We start from the raw sequence: 25,399 nt of genomic DNA, 5'->3' as shown, positions 1-25,399 counted from the left end.
TAAAAATATCTTTACCAACTTAGTTAATTAATAACATTAATAAGTAACTTTAATTATTGGTCCAGACCATTCATTAATCTAAGAGTACGAAATAGTTTGACCAAGTCTATGTTGAGTACCCACGCATATGATTCCGTAGCCTGCCATCTTTATGCTATGCTATGGTGCAAATAAGTTCGGAGGAGAAATAAATTCTTAAAAATAGCATTTAAAAATATCTACAACACCACATTTAATGCGATTCAAAATAAAAAAAAAAAAAATTCAACAATTCGACGTATGAAAAGATCCGTTGAAAAAAAAAGCGCGGGAAACGTTTAAAAAAGCGGGAGTGTTTTTTGATCTTCTTTAAATTAATTTTATTTTTAATTATATAAGGATTAGTTTTATTTATATATTGTGTATTAGATTGTATATATAATTGTATATTTTGTAGTAATAGTGTTTGTTGCTGTAAATATTGGTAAGTAAATTACCTATATTAATTAGACATTATGGATCCACCTATAGACCCTGGGGGGACAATCCCCCAGGTGTCTGCAAATATAACTATCCCATTTAATAATAGTTTTGATATATTGGGTGAATCTAGTATGGACACAGATGGTTCTAGCGTTGCAAGTTCTAAACGTAAGCGAGTACGTGGCGAACGTCGCATTTGCAAACATTGCAATAAAAAACGAAGGAGGCACACCAAAGGTCTCGAATCTAAAATTAAAGATAGTGATTGTCAATGTATTGAGGATGAGAATCAAACTCTAGTATCAATACCAGTTGTAAATAATACCGAGTCTGTTAAACCTGCTTCTCCACCCAGTACTTTAAGCAGAACTTTGTACAATGCCGAGGATGTAGCTCCTTATGTCGTTCATGTACAAAAAAATGAAACACATCCTAATGATAACACTACATTACATCCTATTGCATTTGGTCGCTTTTTACACACTAATAAGATAAATAATATAGTGAATGGTAGCCTCAAAAGAATAGGAAGAAACCGTTTATCGCTTTCTTTCTCAAATTTTGAAAATGCAAATGCATTTTTAAATAATAGTCACTTAGAAACACATAATTTTAAGGCATTTATACCTTCTTTCCATGTAACCCGTATGGGAATTGTGAGGGGTATTCCTAAAGATTGGACAGAAGAGGAAGTAATCCAAAATATATCAGTACCTATAGGTTGTGGGAGAATTCTAAAAACCAGAAGAATTAAGAAAAAGACCATTAATGAAGGACAACCAAGTTTTATTAATACTGAAACCATTGTTATTACTTTTGATGGACAAATATTACCAAAAAGAGTATTTATGTTTTACACATCATTAACTGTAGATTTGTACATTTACCCCACTATCCAATGCTATAACTGCTGTAGGTTCGGACATGTCAAGATGCAGTGTCGTTCAAATCCTCGGTGTTATAAATGCAGGCAAAATCATACAGGTGATAAATGTGAAGTAGATGAGGAAAATGTTTCTTGTATCTTGTGTAATGGTTCTCATTCAGCAATTAGTAAGAAATGTCCTGAATATGCACGTCAGAAAGCCATTAAAGAAACAATGGCCCACAGTTGTGTTTCTTATGCTGAAGCATCAAAATTTCATCCTCCCACTTCTAAACTATATTCAGATGTATTAACATCATCATCTCCGTCCAATAAATCTCATTTTCAATCTTCTTTCCTCAAAGAGAAATCATCATTACCACATATTCAATCATCACATAAAAAAACAGTTACACTTAAACCACGCTCTCCTCAAAAAGCACAACAAGGATATGATCGTTCTGCCCATGAAGCCATAGTTAAGGAATATAATATTCCTGCTCCCTCTAATGGTTGTGCATTATCATCAAATAATATTGACAATAATCAATCCATCTTTGATATTATTCTCATGCTTATTAAAGTGTTATCGCAATCGAAAATGATACAAACAACTTTACCACCGTCCAACGATGCCATTTACAATGTATTTTCTCAATTATTAACTTCTCACAATGGATTACAAAGTCCTAATAATTCAGTGGAACTGTCGTAGCATAACAAACAAGAAATCAGACTTATTTTATTTGATTAATAAATATAATCCTTTTATAATAGCTCTCCAAGAGACTTGGTTAAAGCCAGGATATCCTTTTAGGATTTCAGGCTTTACAAGTCTCCGTGATGATAGAGCTGACGGATATGGCGGTGTTGCCATATTGGTCAAAAACTCCCTTCCTTTTTCTTCTTTTTCGCTTCCTGTATATAGCGGCATTAATGCAGCTGCTATAATTATAAATGGTATCTGTTTTGTTACTTTATATGTTCCTGATCCTACATGCCAAATATATTCACAACTAGAACAATTATTTTCAATTTTACCTAAACCTTTTCTCGTAATGGGCGATTTTAATGCTCAACACCAATCGTGGGGCAGTTCTACTTCTAATTTTTATGGTGGAAAACTCCTGACGATAATTGACACTTACAACTTATGTATTATTAACTCAGATGTATCAACACGTAGAACTGCACCGAATGAAGGGTTTAGTGCTCCTGACATTTCAATATGTTCTTCTGATTTAGCTTCTTCACTGTCGTGGTATCCTCATTCCTCTACTTTCGGAAGCGATCACTTTCCCCTCATTCTTTCTTTTCCAATTTCCATTCCCTCAAGTCGAAAGAGTGGTCCTCGGCTTAAATATAATTTATCAAATGTAGACTGGAATATTTACAAACAATATTTAGATAATAAAATATCGGAGTTACCTATTGTTTACCATGGAAATGAACATCAATGTTGTAATGACTTGATGATAAATATGAAGGAGGTTGCTGATTTATTATTTCCTGTTAAAAATAGTGCTTCAGGGAAAATTCCCTCGCCACCTTGGTGGGACAAAGATTGTACGGAAGCAATTAAAAATCGTAAAGAGGCTGAAAAAAATTATAATAATTACATGACACCAGAAAATTTTGAAATTTACACCGCAGTTTCACGTTCTACTCGAAAACTACTGAAAAAAAAGAAATTAGAAGGCTGGAGAAGATTTTGTTCTTCTATCTGTCCAGAAGTTAATTCATCAGTCGTTTGGAATAATATTAAAAGATTCAGATCTGCCTTTAGTGATCATACATCACGTTCTGCACTCGATTTAACTTTAGCGAATAAATTTTTAGATCGTCTTGCTCCTAGTTATGTGCCGGAATGCCTTTACAATATTTCTCTATCCGTCTCTGACGAATTATTCGAACTTGACTCTCCTTTTACTCTAGTAGAACTTAAAGGTGTTCTAGCTTCTATTAAAGACTCTGCACCGGGAGAAGACGGTATACCGTATTCCTTTTTTAAAAATGCTAGCGATGCGACATTAATTTACTTTTTAAATATAATTAATTCCATAATTATTTCGGGAAATATACCTACTTCATGGAAGTCTCAGATTATTATACCATTTCTAAAGCCTCATAAACCACCTTCTGAACCATCTTCATACCGTCCTGTTGCACTTTCCTCTGTCTTACTAAAGCTAGCTGAACATTTAGTGAAAAACCGTCTAGAATGGTTTTTAGAAAGTAATAACTTACTATCCCCGAACCAGTTTGGTTTTAGGAAAGGTAAGAGCACCTTAGATAATGTGAGCATTCTTATTTCAGATATTCATATAGCTTTCTCACAAAATTTGTCAATCCTCTCAGCCTTTTTAGATATAAATTCTGCCTATGATAATGTAATAATTTCTATTTTAAAAACTAAATTACAAGCTCTAAATGTACCGGTAATGCTTTCTAATTTCATTATTAATATTTTATCAGAAAGAACAATATATATGAATTTAGATGAAGATACCAAATTATCTAGAACAGTATGGAAAGGCCTTCCACAAGGATCTGTTCTCAGTCCAATCTTATTTAACATATACACATACGATCTAGAATTATTCCTTGATAAATCCGTCAAAATTTTACAATATGCTGATGATCTTTTATTATATTTTATTGCGAAGTCCATAGAATCTGCTTCTGCCAAATTATCTGATTCATTAGATTTGTTAAAAACGTGGTTAGATGCAAATGGTCTTAATCTTTCTGTAACCAAGAGTAGTGTAGTTTTGTTTTCAAGAATGAGATCACCGCAACAAATTAAGGTGCTTTATGATAACTCATACATTCCTATAAAGACTGAAATTAAATTTTTAGGTATCGTGCTAGATAATAAATTAACAGGTCTGTCCCACTGTAATTATATTTCTACGAAATGTGAGCGTAACCTCAACATTCTTAGGTGCCTTGCTGGAGTTTGGTGGGGAGCACATCCCGTTTCACTAAAACTTGCTTATAATGGTCTTATAAGGAGTGTCATTGATTATGGAACTTTTTTGTTAGCTCCAGGAAGTTCATTTGCTTTTAAGAAATTGGATTTAATTCAATCAAAGGCCTTGAGGATTATCTCTGGAGCAATGAAATCAAGTCCAATCAATGCTTTACAGCTCGAAGTCGGTGATCCACCTTTGGTTTTAAGAAGACAATATCTATCTGATCGCTTCTTTTTTCGTTGTTTACAATTATCTGATCATCCGCTTATTCAAAAGTTATCTCAACTACATATCTTTATTTCGTCTTCATTTTATTGGAAACATAAAAAACCTCCATGTTTAATACAAAGTTATGAAAAATATAAATCCATAGAATCTCCCACTTTTACATCGTCCTGTTTTCCCATTTATAAATGCTCATATCAATCTTTAGTTTTATCTCCTAATATTAAATATGATTTTGGGTTATTAAAAAATGATTCAGAATTGAATGCCAAATTTATGTTTATAACTGACATTGAATGGAATGAATGGCACTACATCTTTACTGATGCATCAAAACCAGACAATAGCGGTTGTGTAGGTGTGGGTGTGTTTCATTCACAATTTAATATCGTTCAAAAATTAAACTTCCACCGGAGTCTTCAGTTTTTACCGGGGAATGTTATGGTATTTTAAAAGCTGTAGAATATATACTTTTAATGAAATTACATAAGGCAATAGTTTTCACTGACTCTATGAGCTCTTTGCAAGCTCTAGCCAAATATCCGTTTAAATCAAAACCAGTTTATCCCATTATTTGTGACATAAGACAAAGTCTTTATCTTTGCATGTTGAGAGGTTATTCCGTTTCTTTTGCCTGGTTACCAGGACACAGTGGTATTAGCGGCAATGACAAAGCTGACCTTATTGCAAGAGAGGCTGTAACTTGTGGTGATATGTATCCGTATCATAATTACTGTAGTGACCTAGCTTGTCTCCCAAAAATATATTTAAGGTATGCCTGGAAAGAATATTGGGAAAAAACAAGTACAATAAAAGGAAGATTTTATCGCCTTATACAACCCGATATTCCTTTCAAACCATGGTTTTGTAAATTAAAGCTTGGAAAGACCGCAACAACTATTATAATTCGTATGCGTCTAGGTCACGTATGCACACCTTCTCATTTATACAAGCTTGGTATTGTACAAAGTTCGTCGTGTAATTGCGGTGCTGAAGTGGCGGACTTGAATCATATATTCTTCTCATGTTCTAAATTTGACCACACCTCCCTTTTTAATCATCTCCGATCCATCCGTGTTCCATTCCCAACTTCTATTCTTACTCTACTTTCTTCCAATGATCCTATTATCTATAAAATACTATCTTCATATATATATGATAACAATATTAAGATTTAGTTATATTACATGAATACATTTATAGTTGCATCAATTGCTTTTCCTATATATTTATAAGTATATTCTCATATGTACAAGTATATGTTTCATATCCTATAAATATCCTAGACCTAATCCTTATCCTTTCTAAATTCGTTTGTGTTAGGTATTTTTATTACTATTATCGTTTCCCCGTTTTGTTCTTGGCAAAATACCCTAATATCGGGGTGAACGCCACAAAAAAAAAAAAAAAAAAAAAAAAAAAAAAAAAAAAAAGATCCGTCAAAAAATGTGTCAATGTCATTTATTGTTTATATTACCTATGAAAATAACAACTTTTTTAGGAAAGTCCTTTTGTATCTTTCTTTAAAATTTTATGATGAATGTAATGCTGTGTTATACGGACAAACACTTAGATAGATATGACGTAATATTTTAGATTATAAGATTCCGTTTTTGTCTATTTTTTAATTAAGTACAAATTTACATATTTGGATGTTTATTTCTTAATCAATTCTAGTAGATAGTGGATTGTACCGCTACATTATCAACATAAAACACTTTTTATCATAATAATTCATGAGGGCAAAGCCGCGGAATACAGCTAATTGATTATATCTATGCTTATAAAATCGTTTGTCCTGACTGACTATCAACCCACTGCTAAAACTACTACATCTAGAAAGTTGAAATTTAACACATAGGTTTATTTTATAATATAGGCATCCACTAAAAAAGGATTTTTAAAAATTTCAACAGGGACAACACCACACCATGCATGCAAAATCGCAGGCAACAGCTAGTTTTATTATACTATTCTAATATCACTATCCATATACAGATATATCTAATTCCCATAACTGCTCTATAATTGAAGAAAAATCGAAGCTTGAGTACTGCATGTTTTTAAAGATTAGCAATCGTCGTTAAAATAACAGGCTAAATAATTTTTATTTTTTATATTACACTACAAGCAGATATACGATGAAAAATAACAATTGTGTGTTTTATACTCATCTATTCATCTCCCTATTCTAATTTAGACCAATTTGGTGCAATTTCAACTGACCTCGTCAATTAATTTACCTTATCGGCGGTGAATAGTTAATTAGGACAATTCAACGATCATTTTACATATCCGATAGACCGATATGCCAATGTTGTTTTATAATGATGTAGATACCTACATGTATGATTTAAAGTACCTAGCTCTAAAATTTATTTTTCGCAATTCACAAAACACATGGATAGGTACTCACTTTAATTTCACCCTTGCATAGTTCATAACACACTCAGGTCAGAGATTAATATTTTGTATTGATTTTTTTAACATAAACTTAGTAAACATAAATCTTAATACTAAGGATTAAGAGCTATGTATTCTATCTTTGTGTTTTGTGTGTCTTTTCATCATCATCAATATGCGTGATGCATGCACAATTAATTGCAGTATATACAGTTATAATGTACGATATACAAGCCCACTGCCGTGTGACTATGTGGTCCCGGTATACAATAGACTACCCTTTCCTTTGGAACTTAATTGTTGAGGAACGGGCAGCAGGGTCCCTCTTTAAACATCACCAAAACGCAGTTTTAAAAGATTATCAACCCGCCTGCAAAATTGTGGCAAAATCCACTATCCACTGCTGAACATAGGGGGAGGCCTATGTTTAGTAGTGGACAGTTAACAGCTAATATGGATATAGAAAGTAATTGTTAATAATGGGGATTTGTAACCGTATTATTAGCAATATATATTATTAGCAATATATCAGGTTGATCTCCTCGCAGTTCCCCCTTAAAACCATCGTGATTGAATCATTAGAGAATTTGTCACGATGGGCTAACTGACCTGCTTCATCTTTACCTATAGTCCCTCACTGGTACCCCGCCAGTATATACCGATAGCGCAGGCGAAGTAACTATTCCATTATCATCCACTAAAAAAAAAGATATGGATATGAGTCCACATTTGTATTCATATAGGCCAAAGTTAGTGGTCAGAAACTATACAACACATTTCGTTTAGTTTTTCGATATTGACAATCACACAACGTATGAAATGTATTTTTTATGGGTGAAAATGGTATGGTAACCCCGCCTGCGCTAACGGGATACGCTGGTGGAGCACCAGTGAAGGATGATAAATGAGAATGAAAACAGGCCAGTTAGCCCATCATGATGAATTCATCGGGAATTAACCATGATAGTTTTCCAGGGGAAACCGCCTGGAGGTCGACCTGGTTGGGTATATTGCTAGCAATGGGATTCTCAGTCTCCATTACTAACAATCCCTTTCCCCCATCGTATGAAATGTTAGGTTAGCTTAGGTTAATTTAAAATAAGAAAGATATCTCTACACCTACCTCTTTTAACACCAATGCAGATTTTATTTTATTTTGATCATTTGTTGGATCACTGATACCAACAATTTTTGACCACCATCGAAACCACATTGTAACTTTAAATCGTAATAAATAACAAAGAAACCATGTACTTAATAACACAAATACTGACAACCATATATTTTTATAGTATTGAATCAGTTCAGGTAATTTATCTCGTAAATATATCGGCATTACTTTTTAAACACCTTTTTTCATAGATGCTCTATCACACACTTTCCTATTTAGATGAGTTTGAAAGCTGAATGAGTTATCTACGTTATTTAATGAAGCACCTCTCTACATCAGAACTCAGTAATCGAATGAACGATGATGCATCAACGTACGTACTTACTATAGGTACGTACTACCTACAAACTGTTAACTGAAATTAACATCACGTTAAATGAACAACATTCAAGTCTATAAAAATTAGAACAAACAATTTCATTGTATGGTTTACATACCTAAACGTTAGAACCGTATAAATCCATTTAAGTCTATTAAACCAATTATGTATAATTTTTCTAATGCACTATTAATATTATTTTTTACTCATACACAATGTTTCTCTATAACATTATCTGTACCCCATGGCTTTATCTGCACGGATCAGTCTATATAGTAGTCTGTCTGTAGATAGTCTGTGTTAGGATATACCTTACTTGTGTACCAAACATTCATATAACTAACAAACAGAATAATCTTTAAAAACTTTCGCATTTATACCGAATAAGAGGATAAGACTATCTAAATTAAGATTTTTTCATGGTGAAACAATATCAAACTATCAACAATAACATTGATAACAAACCATCATGAATTTAACACTTCTATATGAGCCCAAACCTAGTTAACAAACATTGCTCAATGTTATTAATTTCCTTGCCACAACGACTAGACTATTAAGGGGAAGGGATTGGTAGTAATGTGGTTCTAATAGATTAATTGCTACACTATTAGGTAGCTTACGATTTTGCCGAGTTAGAAACATCTCAAAATCAAGATGAGAAATTCCAGACACTTCTTCCTAATCCTGATAGAAGTATTTTAAAATTAGAAAAGGTTGCAATTTCTGGTACTCTAGTCTGTGATATGTCAACCGGAAAACAATGTTCCTTTCTCCCCTCATTTTTTCGACGGCCAAATTTTAACGAATTACATAACCTCAGTCACCCTGGTGCGCAGGTAGTTTGGTTACTGATCATTTTGTCTGGCTGGGTATGAAAAAGGATTGTTAAGCTTAGGTAAGGAATTGCATTCCTTGTCAGCGCGCAGTAAAAATAAGTCGCCACTGTCATTACACCATCAGGTAGGTAATTTCGGCAGACCGTTCGGTCGTTTTCATCATGTCCACATCGATATTATCTATCCACTTCCATCTCAAAATAACTTTTTCTATTGCTTATTATCGATAGATTTTCACGATGGCAGAAAGTGTGGTCGATGATATCTATGACCGCTAAAACCGTTGCCGAAACTTTTGGGACTGACTGGATCGCACGATTTGATGTACCCGAAGCAATCACTACAGACCAGGGTCGCTAATTTAATTCCGATCTATTTAATCGACTCATTTTGTGGCTCATCGCGTGTGCGTACAACCAGTTACCACCTGCAAGCGAATGGCATGGTGTAACGCCTCCATCGACAACTAAAGGCCGCACTGATGTGTCACCGAGACGATCGGTTGAGCTCTCTTCCTTTAGTGCTGTTAGGTCTACGATTAGCATTAACAGAGGACATTGGCGCATCAATTGCTGAAATTACGTATGGCGAACCCCTTCATCTTCCTGGTGAGCTTATCACGTGTGGTTCAGCTTCCCAGGAGATTGAAGATCCTTACGATTTTTTATGTAGATTTTACAGAACCATGTCAAAAATGCGACATATTCTAGCTTCTTATCCATACTACATCCGGTATATTTATAAAGATTGACCGGCGCTACGTATGCCTTCTTAAGAGATAGCGTCTGACAATCTCTACAAACACCATATACCGAACCGTTTCACATTTTGACCCAGAACAACAAAAGTACAACTCTTTGCATTAATGGTAAGAACGTCACTGTTAGCCTTGACTACGTGAAGCCTGCTCGTTAAGAATTGGGCACTACTCACCATGACGTCTCTTCACGCGGCCAAACCTAATACCTCATTTCTCTACATCCCGCTCCTATATTTTCTTTACAGGCCTCGCAAGGTATTGGGCTGGTCACCAGATCGGAAAAAAAGGTTCGTTTTAGGGACAGACATAACCTGTGAGCCTTACTTTCTCCGCGGGGACTTTCTGCTGTGAAATATTACTGGTGATCGATTTCTTGTCTTTGTTTTCGTACCCATGTAGACAAGGTAAAAAAGAACTTCAGTATCAAGCATTTTAATTATGTACCCGTTTCTCTTAACAGTGATTGGATGTACCACACTGTCAATATTATTACACCCTTATAAACAACATTATACCATGTAGACAAGTAGCAAACGTATTGCGTAGTCCGATGTCTCATTCCATGAACATAGTAGATATATTATGACGTCTCCTCATTCCAACATATACTCTCTTGCGATAACGGTGCCATCGATGGATTTGTTCACCACTTGTCAATATAATATACATTTCTAAATTATCCTTTATTTTTAGAATATATATAACTCCTATGTGTGAATATGCTTACCTGATTACCATATACATTTCACCATAACATTTTAGAAAGGAATATGTTATAAATAAAAACACGTGCATTTAGATATTAATATATTTTCGAATCTAAAATGTACAAAAAAAAATACAACTTAATGTAAGATAGTCAACACCTGGATTTTATCAATGAATAAAAATATTCTCATTTCGAATAGATACTTCGAAAGTTATCGTTTCGGTATTATTAATTGACAAATACCAAGTAATGGTAAATGATCCGGAACAAGCTACTAGGAACGAAAGGAGCTTAAGCCACACTCACATACTACTTGTTTCTGTTAATTAAACTATTTTATATTCCTTTTGGTTTTATCCGACTTTTATACCAAAATAATAAATTCGATTTCTAATATCAGGGCGGTTGTGTAAAGGCTTTGACATGATATTGGATGTACCCATATACAACTGTACAGTTTAATTTGTATCTTTTCTAAAATAAACATAACGACCTATTTTAAATTTATTATTAAATCAACCATCACTTTATAACAACTTTGGTTGTGTATGCTACTCGTAAAAATATATGTATTTTAGCTATGTACAATATTATATATAAACATACATACATACAATGCGTAGAAATGCACAGCAACATAAGAGGCCTTAACTAACATCTGAAAAACTAAATAACACAGACTTAATAACCACCCGCAGAATATTTATTTTAAAAGCGAGGACTAGCTTTATTAAATAAGCCCTGTTAAGTGTACGTTCACAAAAAAATCTGAAAATAAGTCCAGTCGGTATATATATATTTTTTAACCTGTTTGCTCTAAAACGACTAAGAAGCAGGTTTATATCAAGATAATTTCTGCGAGTGACTAATACCTAAAATCACTGTGCAGCGCCTTGGAAAAACATAATTAGCTTTTAAAATCTATAAACAAAAATGTAAACCTAAGAAATGTACATAATATAAAAATACCCTTGTTTGCAGACGACAGGCCAAGACATGAGACACGACTTTATACAAAAAAATAAAATCAGTATTGTACGGGAAATGCCTCATCGTGTTAGCGACTGTCATCTTACTATAATAAATATTTATCACGTAATCTTATGTTGGGGATTTTCAATAAACCTATACAAAACGGCAAAGGAAATCTACATTGCGCTCAAATTTCATATCGTTGATACAAATAAAAGTCCATTCTAAACTAATTATGTTTTTTCCCTGTGAAACAAAGATTCCCGTACACATCCATGTTTCTTGGTACATAACGCCAATTAATTGTTAGTCCCTTGTCACAGAGCAAACTATCATGGTAAAAAAATATTTCTATTACATATCGACGTATCACATTTGTTTAAAGTCCAAATTGTATTTTTCTGTATCATTGGATGGAAAACTTGGACCCTATTTTAATTTATTATGTAAACCTCCTCGGTGACAATGGACTAATTACCTTATACAAGTTATGGTTACTTTAATGCTCTTACATAGAATTCCAATTATATATATAACATTTCAATATAGACCAATTTTTCCGAGGCGTAATATATGTATTCTGTAAATATTATGCCGACATTACCATTAATAGCTCCGAATAGTCCATTAATCTAAAATTTAATAGTAAAGTCGTTAATCAATTATTCAATTGTATGTAATTATAAAATAAAACGACTAAGATATACCAACATTTCCATGTGGTCTTGTAGCGGTTTGTACAACTTAATTATCAACTAGAAGATTTTTACAATGAGGTATTACAATCCGTTACATCAAGATGAATATCTTCTAATATTATTTAGATATTTGCACACTAGTAGATGATATACTTTTATCCGATTTTAACTTTTAGGCTGGTTGTCCAACAAACATGTGCAAAGAAGGCGATAGGTCATTTAAGAAATAAACAACTCATTAGTGATTAATGTACTCGAAATTCCTCGCATAACGTATTTAGTGGACAGTGATCAAAAGGATACCTCGAAATAAGCAAAGAGAAAGCGAAGAATAGATGTAAACAAAAAAGGATAAATTGATGTGAAGGTGCAAGGGAAGTCTGGTATGCTGGCTATATAAGAGTGAGATTTTTCGTGAGTTTAAGTGAGCAAGGAATATCAATAAATGTTTAAACGACTCAAGAGAAATATTGAACGTAAAACACGTGTCATACATAACATGAGCATAGCAGTTTGGCGCGTCCCATTGTGGAATTTCTGCAATCATTCTATTAGACTTGAAAAATTTCCTTCTTCTTTTACACAACTTAATTTTGATGGCCAAAAACACTAACTTCTTTAAAGACTACTCTCGCAAATCTTATCTTCATAGTACATATCGGAGGACAAACAAGCCTAAATGTTCTTCAGTTGTTTTTATTTGTGATTTAAACTGTGTACTGACTCAATTTTGCTCGTGTGCTACTGAATTGTATGATGCAAACACAGGGATGCATATACATACCCGACTACTGGCTAGTCAGTGCCTACTATTTATTCAGGACATGTTCTTGAATTTCTATATTGGAAGACAATAATTCACCAAGTTCAATTTTAATTCGTTTGTCGTTTTTAAGATCAGATACCTCCTAAAAAGATGAAGCAATTAATTAGGAATTACTCAAGTGACATATTCTCTACAAAAAATTAAATTATTGATCAGTGAGCATTTCATTTTATATGCTACTTTAAGTCATACATATTACAAATTGTATCACCGAAAATATTGCAAAGTGCGTTAGTAGCTATTGTCAATTTCCTTTATATTACATCCTACTTTCAACTTACGATGAAAATACTAATTACATACCTTAAAAACTTTGATCAGCAGTGATTTTATTGAAAATAAATTTTGAAGCCTAATGATGTAATAAAGACTTTTCATGAATGTCTAACATCTATTTGAATATCATATTTTATTATAATTTCTCGATTTTGTTGGTTTTGAAAAAATATGTTTTATCTATATTTTCAGGCACCTATGCGTTCATCATTATAATTTGATTTATTTACATTAGAATTCACGGAAACCAATTGTATTTAATGAAATGGACGTATTCCCATACATTACAGATAGTTTTGATTACATAAACTAGATACGTTATCGTAAATCTGCAAAAAATATAACCTTTCGTGTACATTCAGCTCACGTCGAAACGTTTAATAAGCTAATTGAGGGCATTTCGTGCAGCTATATTAAGATTCCAATAAAATAGGCTTTGTATTTAAATATAAATGTAGGTAGACTCGACTAATTCTCAACTATTTTCATTAACGTTGTCACGTAACAAGGCCATCACTTGTACTTTATTGGTTTGATATTTACCTATCAACATTATGACGCGCCTATCCACACCATATAGTGTAAATGGAATGAGATTTCATATTGCTACGGTGGTTGGACACTGTAAATCTTCCTCTCACTATTATAACCTTTTCGATTGCAATTAACGCGTTTTCAATTTAATTAATAACACGAAAATTAAATTGGTCAATAGCCTAAACGTTCTGATCTATTATCTCATAATGGTATAAAAATATTTTATGTCCTACATAGATTACTCGTTAAACTTGGTTTTATGGATAATCTACACATATTATTTGTACGTTCATTATTAGGTAGGTAATAAAAACAATCACATTTTACTTTACTGTGGGTCTCTACTCGCTATTCATTGCGATTGGTGTACTATCGATATATTGTTATTGTGAAACAACATTATAGGGAAACGTTAGTCTTCATAGATCTAATGAGCCAACACTCAAATTACTTAAGTACTTGAAGTCCGCATTAAGTTATTGCCACTTGCCGTAGGATTTAATGTTTGGTTACACTCGGGCTACGCAATCTATAATGTAACAATACAAATTAGCGTGTCGTTAACATTGTATGTAGAAAACGTTTTATTATTACAAGTGTACTACATGTTACTGCATATTTTCTCTAGGGAGTGACGACATAATACGAGCTGTGGTCCCCATAGTTATAATGTTAGGGAACAACAATTATTATCTCTTACATTTAATATTTAAATTATGTATAATATATGATGAAAAGGTTAAATTGCGCGCATTAGACCGATTAGGAAAATACACCATGACACCACATTCAAATGATCTTACAGCCATCATTAATTAGGTATGTTACATTATGGTAAATTTACACATAATAATTATTATTTTAATTATAACGTTGTGCAATTCTAAATTTCTTAAGTTGTAAACGTCGAAATATATTACTTTCTCAGACAGTAATAATGAACGAACTCTATCATAGTATAGTGTTTCACAAGTAAATAAAATGCTTATGGGATTATCAGGGAAAAATAATACCAAAATAGATTATAATTTAAACTGCAATATTTAAAATTCTCATATGTCATTATCACTGTCTATAGAAGCAAGTAAAACACTGCTAATAATTGGTGCTTATATTTTAATTTAACATTACCAATGATGACATTGAACATAGATGTTTATATTCACATTTGCACAGTAAGGTGGCACCACCCCACAACCACCGCGACCAATCCTCACGGAGACAAAAGCGCATAGCTCTTTCTATGAAAATATCTAAAATTTATCATTACGTATGCTGCTTGTATCAAAATTTCCTAAATCCTGGATGCAATCATAACGTGACGATTATGTTAGGTAATAGTGCGGCAATATTCTTGTAAGTAAAGGACTTTAGTTCAATAATGTCATTTCAAAATCCTCTTCTTAGTCGTTTCATTCATTCCATTCATTCATTCATAACTACATGTCAACAATTTCCTTTTATTACGATTTACATTGTAATAATATTTAAAATATAAAGAATATATTAATTGGGCTAGGAGACCAATTTATAGACTGCAAATACATTTCCCATTGTTACGAGGTGAAATTCTTGATTTCTTAACATTAAATTCGATTTCTAACGAACCATCACTGTGATGTCTCTAATACTATGCGTTCCGTCGTACCATCAATGACAATAAGATTAAGTCCTACTTAAATCTTGATCGCACTTATTTTTCATGTATGTAATATAAAGCAATAGATAACTACTGCTAAACTCTAGTATAAGGTCGCGTAGGTAATGTATACAGATGTTAAAACAACATGTCACAAGTACATTTGGATTTAAATGACTATCGAACACACTGACATTATAAACACAGATATGAAACAAGACTATACATAATTTTTTATATATACTGTGCACAGTAACATAACAATTTTATTGATAAATATTTCGTAAAATATACATTATATTTTAATGTAATTTGTTCAAGATTAAAGGACCCGAATAATTCAGAAACAAATCGAACTTTTTCGACCAAATTACACGTAAGTTATACCGGTAGTTATTACATTAATATATAGAAGAATTTTATTTATGAACTAGCCGTTTCCCGCGGCCTTGCCCGTTTCTAACTATGTAGTTCCCGTATATTAATCCCAATTGGAACTCTTCATGAATCCGGTCTTATATTGTATTATATACTTAAATGATAATTACATACCTAATACCTTCATAAAGTTGCAGCCAATTCAACTGATCGGTTATTGTACAGCATTTATAAATTGTCCGTTTGTCAGTATGTCTATTTGTCTGTCTGTATGTACGTTTGTGCACGTAATCTCAAAAACAGCTTAACCAATTTGAATGTGGTTTACTCTACTTAACATTTAGTTTTTGTTTCATTTTCATTAGTTCATAAATAAAAAAGTTATATCAATCTAAAGAATCATATGTAAATTGCTATAAAATAACCGATCAATTGATTTAGCTGACTCTTATTATATGTATTGATTTTTGAAAATTCTGTCTACTTGTGCGAAGCCAGGTCAGATCACTAGTACACAATATATACCTGTTAATATTTAGAAAACTGAATTATTAATATAAGTATTCAGAAATTGTGATGTAGAAGACACTGGCTTGTTGAATACTACAATATTCAAATAGTTACGACTTTTTTTTATAATTGTATAATATTTTATACACTTCTAATACAAATTTGTGTCTATGATTTTATATCTGTGATTATAATGTACATCTAACCACGATGTATAAATATTAGAAAGTGCGGCAGATGGGCATAAATCATAAGAATAATTTTGTAAATTATGAATTTTGTATACATTTAATGAATATCAATAAATGGTTTAAATGTTACATGAAATTATAGGTACTGTAAACACAATGAAATATTGTAACAAAATATTTACAATAAAAGCAACAGCTATAATTTAACAACATATTATTTACACAAGTAAAAATAATATTATCAAATGAGAAACTTCCATTCGACGTCTCATATACTATAATACAATTACTTTGTCATAACAGGTAACATCTGACTTCGAACTATAATACATAATAACGTTCACAACGCCAAAATATGTTTTATTTCTATACAATATTGCACGCGAAATATTTCTATTGTATGTTGTGTCGTGTACTAAACGTACCGATCAATCGCAATAGTAGATAGATCACTTATTTTTATTCCGTCACAGGAAGCTACCATTGTAGTTTGCATCGCGTTTAGCTAAAAACATAGAGGTATCGTACATACATAGATAAAGTAACTTAATTATTAATCTCGACATTCTTAGAGAAGTCGAGGCGAAACGTATCGTAACAAAATTTTTTACAACTCGAAAATATCACTAGCACTACTAGACTGTGTCGCAAGACGTTATATAAATACGTGTACTATATTAGTCTCACGGATGTGAGATTTACAGCCACAGAGGTACCACGTAGACCATAAAGTCGGAACGATGAATTTCGTTGCGATGGAATATTACGTCTTAGATCGTCCGTCCGCAACGTCGGAACAAATCATAAATGCAAACTTCAGCGGGGGTCGTGGCGCGGGTGTGTGGTCGCGGGCGCGGGGTTGCGCGAGATGCATCACTGAGACAGCAGCTTCTGCAGCAGCGACGCCTTAGCCGCCGCCGCCGCCGCGCCCTCCGCGCCCGCTGCCGCCGCCGCCGCCGCCGCCGCCCCCGCCGGCTGCGCCTCATCACCGCCCGCCGCCGACGCCGCCTCCGCCGAGCCCGCCTCCGTAGTACTCTGCGCATTACCGTTACACGTATCATACATTAAACTCAAATCATATCAAATTAACATTATGATCGTTTACAATATTGTAATATGCCATTACTCCTTGTGACTTATTCACAAGTTAAAAGATGAAGATAACAAATGCCGTTGCAATATAACAAAAAACGAATAAATATAAAGAATAATATACATATATCGATGATGCAATCGAATATGAATCTTGTTGTTGTATGGTTAATATACAAGAATACCTCCATTTCTCCTTAAACATGAATATATATAATAGTAAATGTTGTTCACTGTTAAATCCAAGATATTTTAATATAAATGAGAAACTTAAAAACCTTACTGTAATCATTATTGTTGTCGTCATCGTAATAAAAATACAATATTTAAACATCTGAAGTAAGAAGTCATTTTAGTGACTTTTTTGACAAAGTGCTTTGAACAATATATCATTATGTTCTCTCGACATAACAGATGTATATCAAACACATATAATCGTTTTTTGTCACACTTTCCTAATTAAGCATCTGTTTTCAAGCGAAAATAAAGTATTCTATTGAACGTTATACCGATCAAAATATATCTATTTTGAAGAAATAAACAGGTTGCCAGTGTAAACAGCAGATGTAATAAAAAAGGCATATAAATTCAATAATACAATGCTAATATAAGTAAACAACACTAAGAGGCAAATGTGGACATAAGTGGAGTTATTAATTCTAATATAAATGCTCACCATTTGTCTATATTAACTCATAATGAAAACATAAATTTGTTCAAATTATTACTTAAATTTTGATTCAATACTTCTCTGCTATAATAGGCATAATAATAAATTTAGAAATCCCCTCCTATGGTGCAGGTATTTGTCTGTTATTTGAAAAAAAAAAAACATTATTTTAACAATAAACTAAAAATTCGCGAAAATTGTTAAACTGCAATGTGCAAATTGAAATTAAAAAAATCTATTGCACGAATATGGGTACATAAAATACATGAAAATATTTTTATATAAATCCACATAGTAACGAAGAAAAACAACAAGTTAATATTTAATTCGTGCATTAAAATAAATTACAAAATTAAATCATTCAAAAATCAAACGAACGGTGATAAACAGTTTGATACTAAGGCGTTACGTCATTCGACCTGATTGACGTTTCACTAAGATGGCAGATTGTAATATTTTATACATATTTTTTTATTTTAAATTATATTAATCTCAATGTTTTTATTAAAACAATGTCATTTTTAGAATAATTTTAGCATACATTTTTTTTTCTAAAATATTTACTTATTCTTATACCGTCATCATGCTTATTATTCCACGTTCATTAATACTTTTATTTTTGAGAAACCTCATTTAATCAAGTTCATATATATTTAACCGAAACCGCTGTTTACACTAACATATTATACAAGACAATAAATAATCTTGTAAGCACTAAATATATTAAAAACAAATCATGTACTGGTTTTCCATAATAATTTCTTCAAAGTTTTAAAGTTCAAAAAAGATCAGAATTGCTAATACTATATAAATGATATTGTAATAAAAGTATGATTTGCCCTGAATGCTAAACATAAAGAAAGACCATAATCACTCAACATCTTATAATATAATACATAAAATAATATAGGCAAGAAACCATCGAAATGTAGGTACGATACAATTTCGCTATGTAAAATAAATATTTTATAACCAGTTTAACTATTTCTCCTTTACAAGCTTTGTCGTTAGACTGATTGTCACTACAATGTTGACCTCGGCCAAAAAAAAAATATTTTCGAAATTTTTAATATCATGCAATCACTTTTTCCATATATCTACCAAACTTATTGGATCAATTTTACACTAAAATAACATGTCAGAAGCAAATAATAAGCGTCTAACTATTGCAAAAATATCATACTGTTGTATTGTGTTGTTGTTATATTTTATAAATAGAGTACAACATCACAAAACCTTCACCATATTTTATAGATTGCGCATGCGATATATTTTTTTTTTCAATTGAATTATAAAAAAAAGCTATAAAACTCTTGTATGTTTTCATATCTGTATCAGTTCAAACTTAAAAGCGAGTGAGATTAGAATTTAACTATATCGTACTTCTAAAATTTCTGAAGACGTTAAAAAATAATAAAATACATTTCACTAATCCAAGAAATTATTGTATTACATCACATCACAAAAGCTTATTAATAAAGTCAGAAATGTACCAATAAAAAATTCATCATCATCTTCCTGCCCTTATTTAAATTATTTGGAATCGGCGAAATATAAATAATAGTACCAATAAAGAATTAATGACACAAAGTTTTTTTTTTTAATAGGTACTTTATGAAATTTACAGCAGGAACTTAAAACATGTTTCTATTAAATAGAATAATATAACTAGAATAATGAACTTGGCACATTTCTTAAATGTAGCATCTAAGTATCAAGATGATCGACTCGACAACACACGCAGCAGAGCAGACTCAGTACGTAATAATCATAGATGTTCTACAAAATAAAAATAAAACCGACAGAAAGTAGTGGAGTGGCTAAATTGGTTTCGCTAGTCGCGTCCCAAGCTTACCGGGGTGCTTTGTTGCGACTCCCACGTGTTTGCCGACGTCGAGGACGCTCGGCCCCCCACCACACTGCCGCCACCTACGTACGTACACACGTATACATTGGCAGTGGCAATCCCCTACACTGACAATGTTGACTCGGCAAATTACATCCTTTTTCAATGCTCAAATGTGAAGAATACTAATGACAATTTATTATTATAACCGTAGATGAAATATACGAATTAAAAAAAAAGAGAAAAATTATAACAATGTTTTATGATAATATTAAGTCTACTACAAAATCATTATGAAATATAATGTATATAACCAAACTAGTCGCACCTACTATTATGGCATTTAGTACAGGGAATAAAGATCACTTCTAAGCAACACTCCCAGAAAACTTAATTGATGTATGGTATATACCTTCTACTTGTGATTTGCAACAAAATTCTAAGTCTCATCGCTATGACATCCGGATAAAAAATTACATAGGATGTAATGTGACAATGTAAACAGTTTTTCGTAAATATTTCATTAACGAATGCATTTACTAGAATATATTGGTTATGGCTTACAAAAACATATAAATGCGTTTTTCTTAAACGAATTTCGATTTTTTTTCCAAAATTCTCGAAGATACAATTATTCGTCTTTACAACCTGTTCAAATTTCAAATTTATTCAATATGTAACAATAAGCTCTAAAAACCAAATTCTCAGTATTAAAATATGAAGTTAAAAAAATATATAAACTTTTAAATCTTGATATTTTAGTATCAGGCAATAAAATCGAAAACATATTTACATGCCCTCAGAATCACAAAAAAACGGACAGATTGAAGGGACAATTGACGGGATGAATTTTCAAAACTCTGAATTCAGAATTCTAACAGCTGTGGCATAAAGATGCAAAATCTCGATTCGAGTAAAATTAGAAATTTGTTTTTATTCCCCGTTCTAATTGCACAAAATTAGAATACTTTTCCTAATAGAAATCGCAACTCTCTCTTTATTATATTTTTTTTTTTTTGTTAATTTTTATTTCACATAAGTACTTAAATATACTCTATACAGTTAATTACATTAGGTTGAAAAATTTAACCGACCAGTTGCTAAACCAGACAGGATACAAACTCGCATCTCTCAGCTTTCGGGCAGAAACAAAGGCCCCGAATGCGATTACAGGTCAGTTCCAAATCAAGTGATAAATTTTCCAACCCTTCTTTCGTAAGTTACGAAGTCATTAACATATCTGAATACAAAGTATTCATTTTGAAACGTTTTTAGTTATTATGTCCATAGTAGACAAATATTACGGTGTATAATTACTGCAAATTAACTCCTAAATTGATATAAATTGTAAAATGACTGTGTATGTATATACATTCCTTCGAATATATAAATACATAAATTAAAATTGGAATTGAATAGTACGATAATTCAATAATAATCCTAAGATCTAGTAAAAACAATAAATGCATTCACATACATCCACTGTTATTCATTGATACACCAGACAATAGTATAATTTAAATACAACATTATAAAATTAAATGCGCAGGTATCGACTATGTATTATATATTAGTAATTTTAAACAACAATGTACTTGAGATATTGCAATACATCAACGAGCATAATACTGTGAATATGACCTAGATAAATAATGTTTTCAAATCAAACTGCAACAGTAGCAACGAGCTGCATAAAATCTATAAAAAATTTCATAGCTATTTTGCTATCAGATAAATAAAAATATAATTCTTTTGGTTGAATTTATTAAAAAAAAATATAGAATTCTGCAACCGATTACTTTTTTGTGTGTTGTAAAATAATTTTCAGTTCTCAGTGCTATATTTTAATAACTACCTACAATGAACATGAACACCTAAAAGTGTTAATGAAAATTAAGAATTTAATTCTGACTGCACATCAATGTTTTACGCGAATAATAATCGTGACAAGTGATGGTGGGTGTAGAAGATGCGGCGACTTACCGGTGTTAGTCATATCGTAGTTGATGAGGTGTTCCAGGTCGGAGGGCTGCATCTGCGGGTGCAGCTCGGGCCGGGCGGAGCGCGCGCCCACGACGGCCCGCAGCTCGTTGCGCACGTACTCCGACGTGCCGCCCGCGCCCCCCGCACCCCCCACACCGCCCGCACCGCCCACGACACCCGCGCCGCTCACGCCGCCGACACCGCTCCCGTTTCCGGCACCTATACCGTACGACACTACTTTTAACGGATCTTACACGATCAATGAGTATGGTTAAAATAAGCGCTTTACACTAATCATAACATTCATTTCGTACAAACCAGAGAAACCTCGCAATGAGGGTGTAGTAGAGTTTCATCAATTGGATTATTAATGTATTATGAATCGAGGGAAACGGAATTTTTTACATCTCAGGTGCCGATGCTGTAGATAATGGTGAATAATTAAGTATATAACAATATCTCTATCATCAAATGATTTGTTGGCATCACACTAAATTACTTGATGTATCGTGGTACCTAAATTAATGAATATTACCCAGATCTACACAATTGAAACAACTCAGATAACCCATTAAAACTGCTGCATCTATAGTGTGCTGCTTTGCTGTTAAAATATTATTTTTCGACTTTTCTTCATAGCGTCCTTGATGGCGCTCAAAACACAATCCTTTCACTGATTACACACTTCAACAGACTGATCCAACCTAGCAAAACTAGAAGCGGAACCCTCTACCGATCTGCAAACGCACACGCTGCTGCGTATGCGCTCGATCGCTCCAGAGAAGCGAAGATCGTTAAGCGAATGCAAAGTTTAATCATGCAGAACGATAGTTAGGAAAATAAAAGTAATATGAAAGTCACTACCACCATTCTCGTTAATTTAACTGCAACTACATATCTTACCTTCTCGTAATATACAGTCGTGATCAACCAATGAAAGATACTCAGTACAAAAATTTTTAGTTCCACTCTAAATCCTAATCTTCAATATTAATCCACGTTCCATGGGTACGTAAAACTGTATGCATACATATTAATAATTTGAGAAGTTTCCCATGGGAAAATGTTTTACAAAAGTCCGATGTTTGTGTCACTATCAATTTCTTACTGTGTATATTGGTTTTATTGATACTAACACCACATAGACATCTACAACTAATAAAAAAAAAAAAGAAAAACTATGTGCCATATTTACTTTTGGTCAATAAAGCTATTTAAATAAATAAGAAAAAGGAATTTTTGAGAAATTGTTTAGAAACATTACCGATAGACTAACCATCTCAATAATATACGCGCAATAAGAAACGATAATAGTTTCTGTCAAAGTTAGTTGGTCACGACAGTACATAAAGAGATTATTTAGATCGTAAACTGAGTACAAGTTTAGTAGAATAAGAATATGTATGTAGAAACAGTGCAGTATATACACCTCCGGTCGGTTACCGGCCGAAGGACTACTTGGGCGCGTCCTGGTGCGACCGAGGCAAACCACCGTGTCTGTAGAAGAGCCACCACCGCCAAACGTTCCAACCGCTATGACGAGGAACAGTGTAGGTGCATAGTGTGGAGTATATTCGATGAGGGTGCGGCGGGGCGGCAGGTCGGCAAGGCGGCAGGCCACCAGGGCTGTCTGTACTCACAGGGCAGAGGCGGATCGTGGTGCGCGTGCGCATGGGGCGCGTGGGTCGCGTGGGGCGCGTGCGTGGCGTGCGAGTGCGGCGCGTGCGGCGGCAGGGGCGCGCGGCGCGCGTAGTCGCCGCAGTAGCCCGCGCCCGCGCCACCCGCCCCGCTCTCTTCGTAGTAGCCGCCCACTGCCACACACGCTGCGTTATGACTACGCGCTACAAATCGCGCAGTGGATTCGTGTCGCACAGACCTACCTACTTCGTCGCCTCTCGGGCCCGCTCCCCCCGGGAACGCCGGCAGCGGAACTGCGAATACTTCAACTTCCGTGACAACGTTTTCGTAGATTACGTTCGTGCAATATACTTTCCGGAAGAATCATTTTTCTGACGCAATTAAGTGTCGATTAAAATGGGAAACTCCAGTTCGCAGTTTCGCTCCCGACGGCACACCCCGTCACGGACCCACGAACTATCTCGATGATCTCAAATCCTCGACTTCATGAGTCAGATACATGAAGGTATTTAATATTGGAAGCCATGCAATTAGTTTTAGATTCGTATGCAGTTTCGGAAAGCCCGAATCCAATAAAAGTTTACTATTTCTAAAATACTACGGGGCATGCTTAAGAATGTATTTCTCAGAAGTACATGCTTCAATTTAGAATATAATCAACCAACAAAATCTAATATCTATGTCTACCTTAGAAATTAATTTTAGTATTTGTCAATTATAAAGCATACCATACAGAAGAAATAATTGGATCAGACTGACTTATACTTTTTAAGTAGAATTAACAAAATGTAATTGTAAATTTGATATTATACAAAAATGACAAAAAAAAAAGATATCATAAAATTGAAACGCCGCTTGCTATGAAGGAGTGGTAGATGTTGCCATAATTTCCATGATGCTCTAAGGACACAGAATATTAAATAACTTATAAATTGTAGGAATACTTTACAATTATACCTACTAAAGTGTAGAAAATTACCTAAATTTAGTTTATTGAAATAAATCGAAATATAAAAATGTTTTAGTTGATCACATATTAAATGACAGAAATTATGATCTATAAAGTCAAAATTTGCCAGTTATGATTTTCTAAAATTCAATATTTACAGTCAGATCTATTTATTTATAAATATATATAGATTAATGTCTGGAGGCAAGATTTTGTAAAAGAATTGTAATACGAGTATGAAGTTTTTTATTATATGAATTAAACATAAAAGACAATTAGGGCCCCGAGTATGTGTTAGCGTAACTTTTATGTTGATAAATTATTGTTGTAAAAGCTACGCTAAATTGTATTAATCTGAATTTCAGATAACTATTGCTAGAGGCACAAATATAATAGACGTAATAGTAATTTCCTACCCTTGATTTTTTATCCAATGAGTACCTCCTACAGGTCAAACTGAACATGT

General features: G+C 33.2%; 1 protein-coding gene across 9 annotated transcripts in view; it reads right to left on the bottom strand.

Moving 5' to 3' along the window:
• Positions 1–10,813: 10,813 nt before the first annotated feature.
• Positions 10,814–25,399, bottom strand: part of LOC113516935 (uncharacterized) — a 68,056-nt gene continuing 53,470 nt past the window's right edge. For 4 of the 9 annotated variants that reach the window (XM_052899600.1, XM_052899597.1, XM_052899594.1 and 1 more), the window contains 4 exons: positions 23,987–24,169; positions 22,347–22,565; positions 20,373–20,446; positions 10,814–17,790 (listed from right to left, as the gene is read on the bottom strand). In XM_052899600.1, coding sequence (XP_052755560.1) covers positions 17,629–17,790; positions 20,373–20,446; positions 22,347–22,565; positions 23,987–24,169 — 638 coding nt within the window. In that variant the 3' untranslated portion in view covers positions 10,814–17,628. The remainder of the gene's footprint in view (positions 17,791–20,372; positions 20,447–22,346; positions 22,566–23,986; positions 24,170–25,399) is intronic. The other 5 variants (XM_052899596.1, XM_052899602.1, XM_052899599.1 and 2 more) reach the window with 3 other exon arrangements.

This window comes from Galleria mellonella, unplaced genomic scaffold (genome assembly GCF_026898425.1).
Source record: "Galleria mellonella isolate WM207_F2 unplaced genomic scaffold, CSIRO_AGI_GalMel_v1 utg588, whole genome shotgun sequence".
Classification (NCBI taxonomy): domain Eukaryota; kingdom Metazoa; phylum Arthropoda; class Insecta; order Lepidoptera; family Pyralidae; genus Galleria; species Galleria mellonella.
Note: the sequence above shows the minus strand (reverse complement) of the source record. Positions and strands in the feature narration are given on the sequence as shown.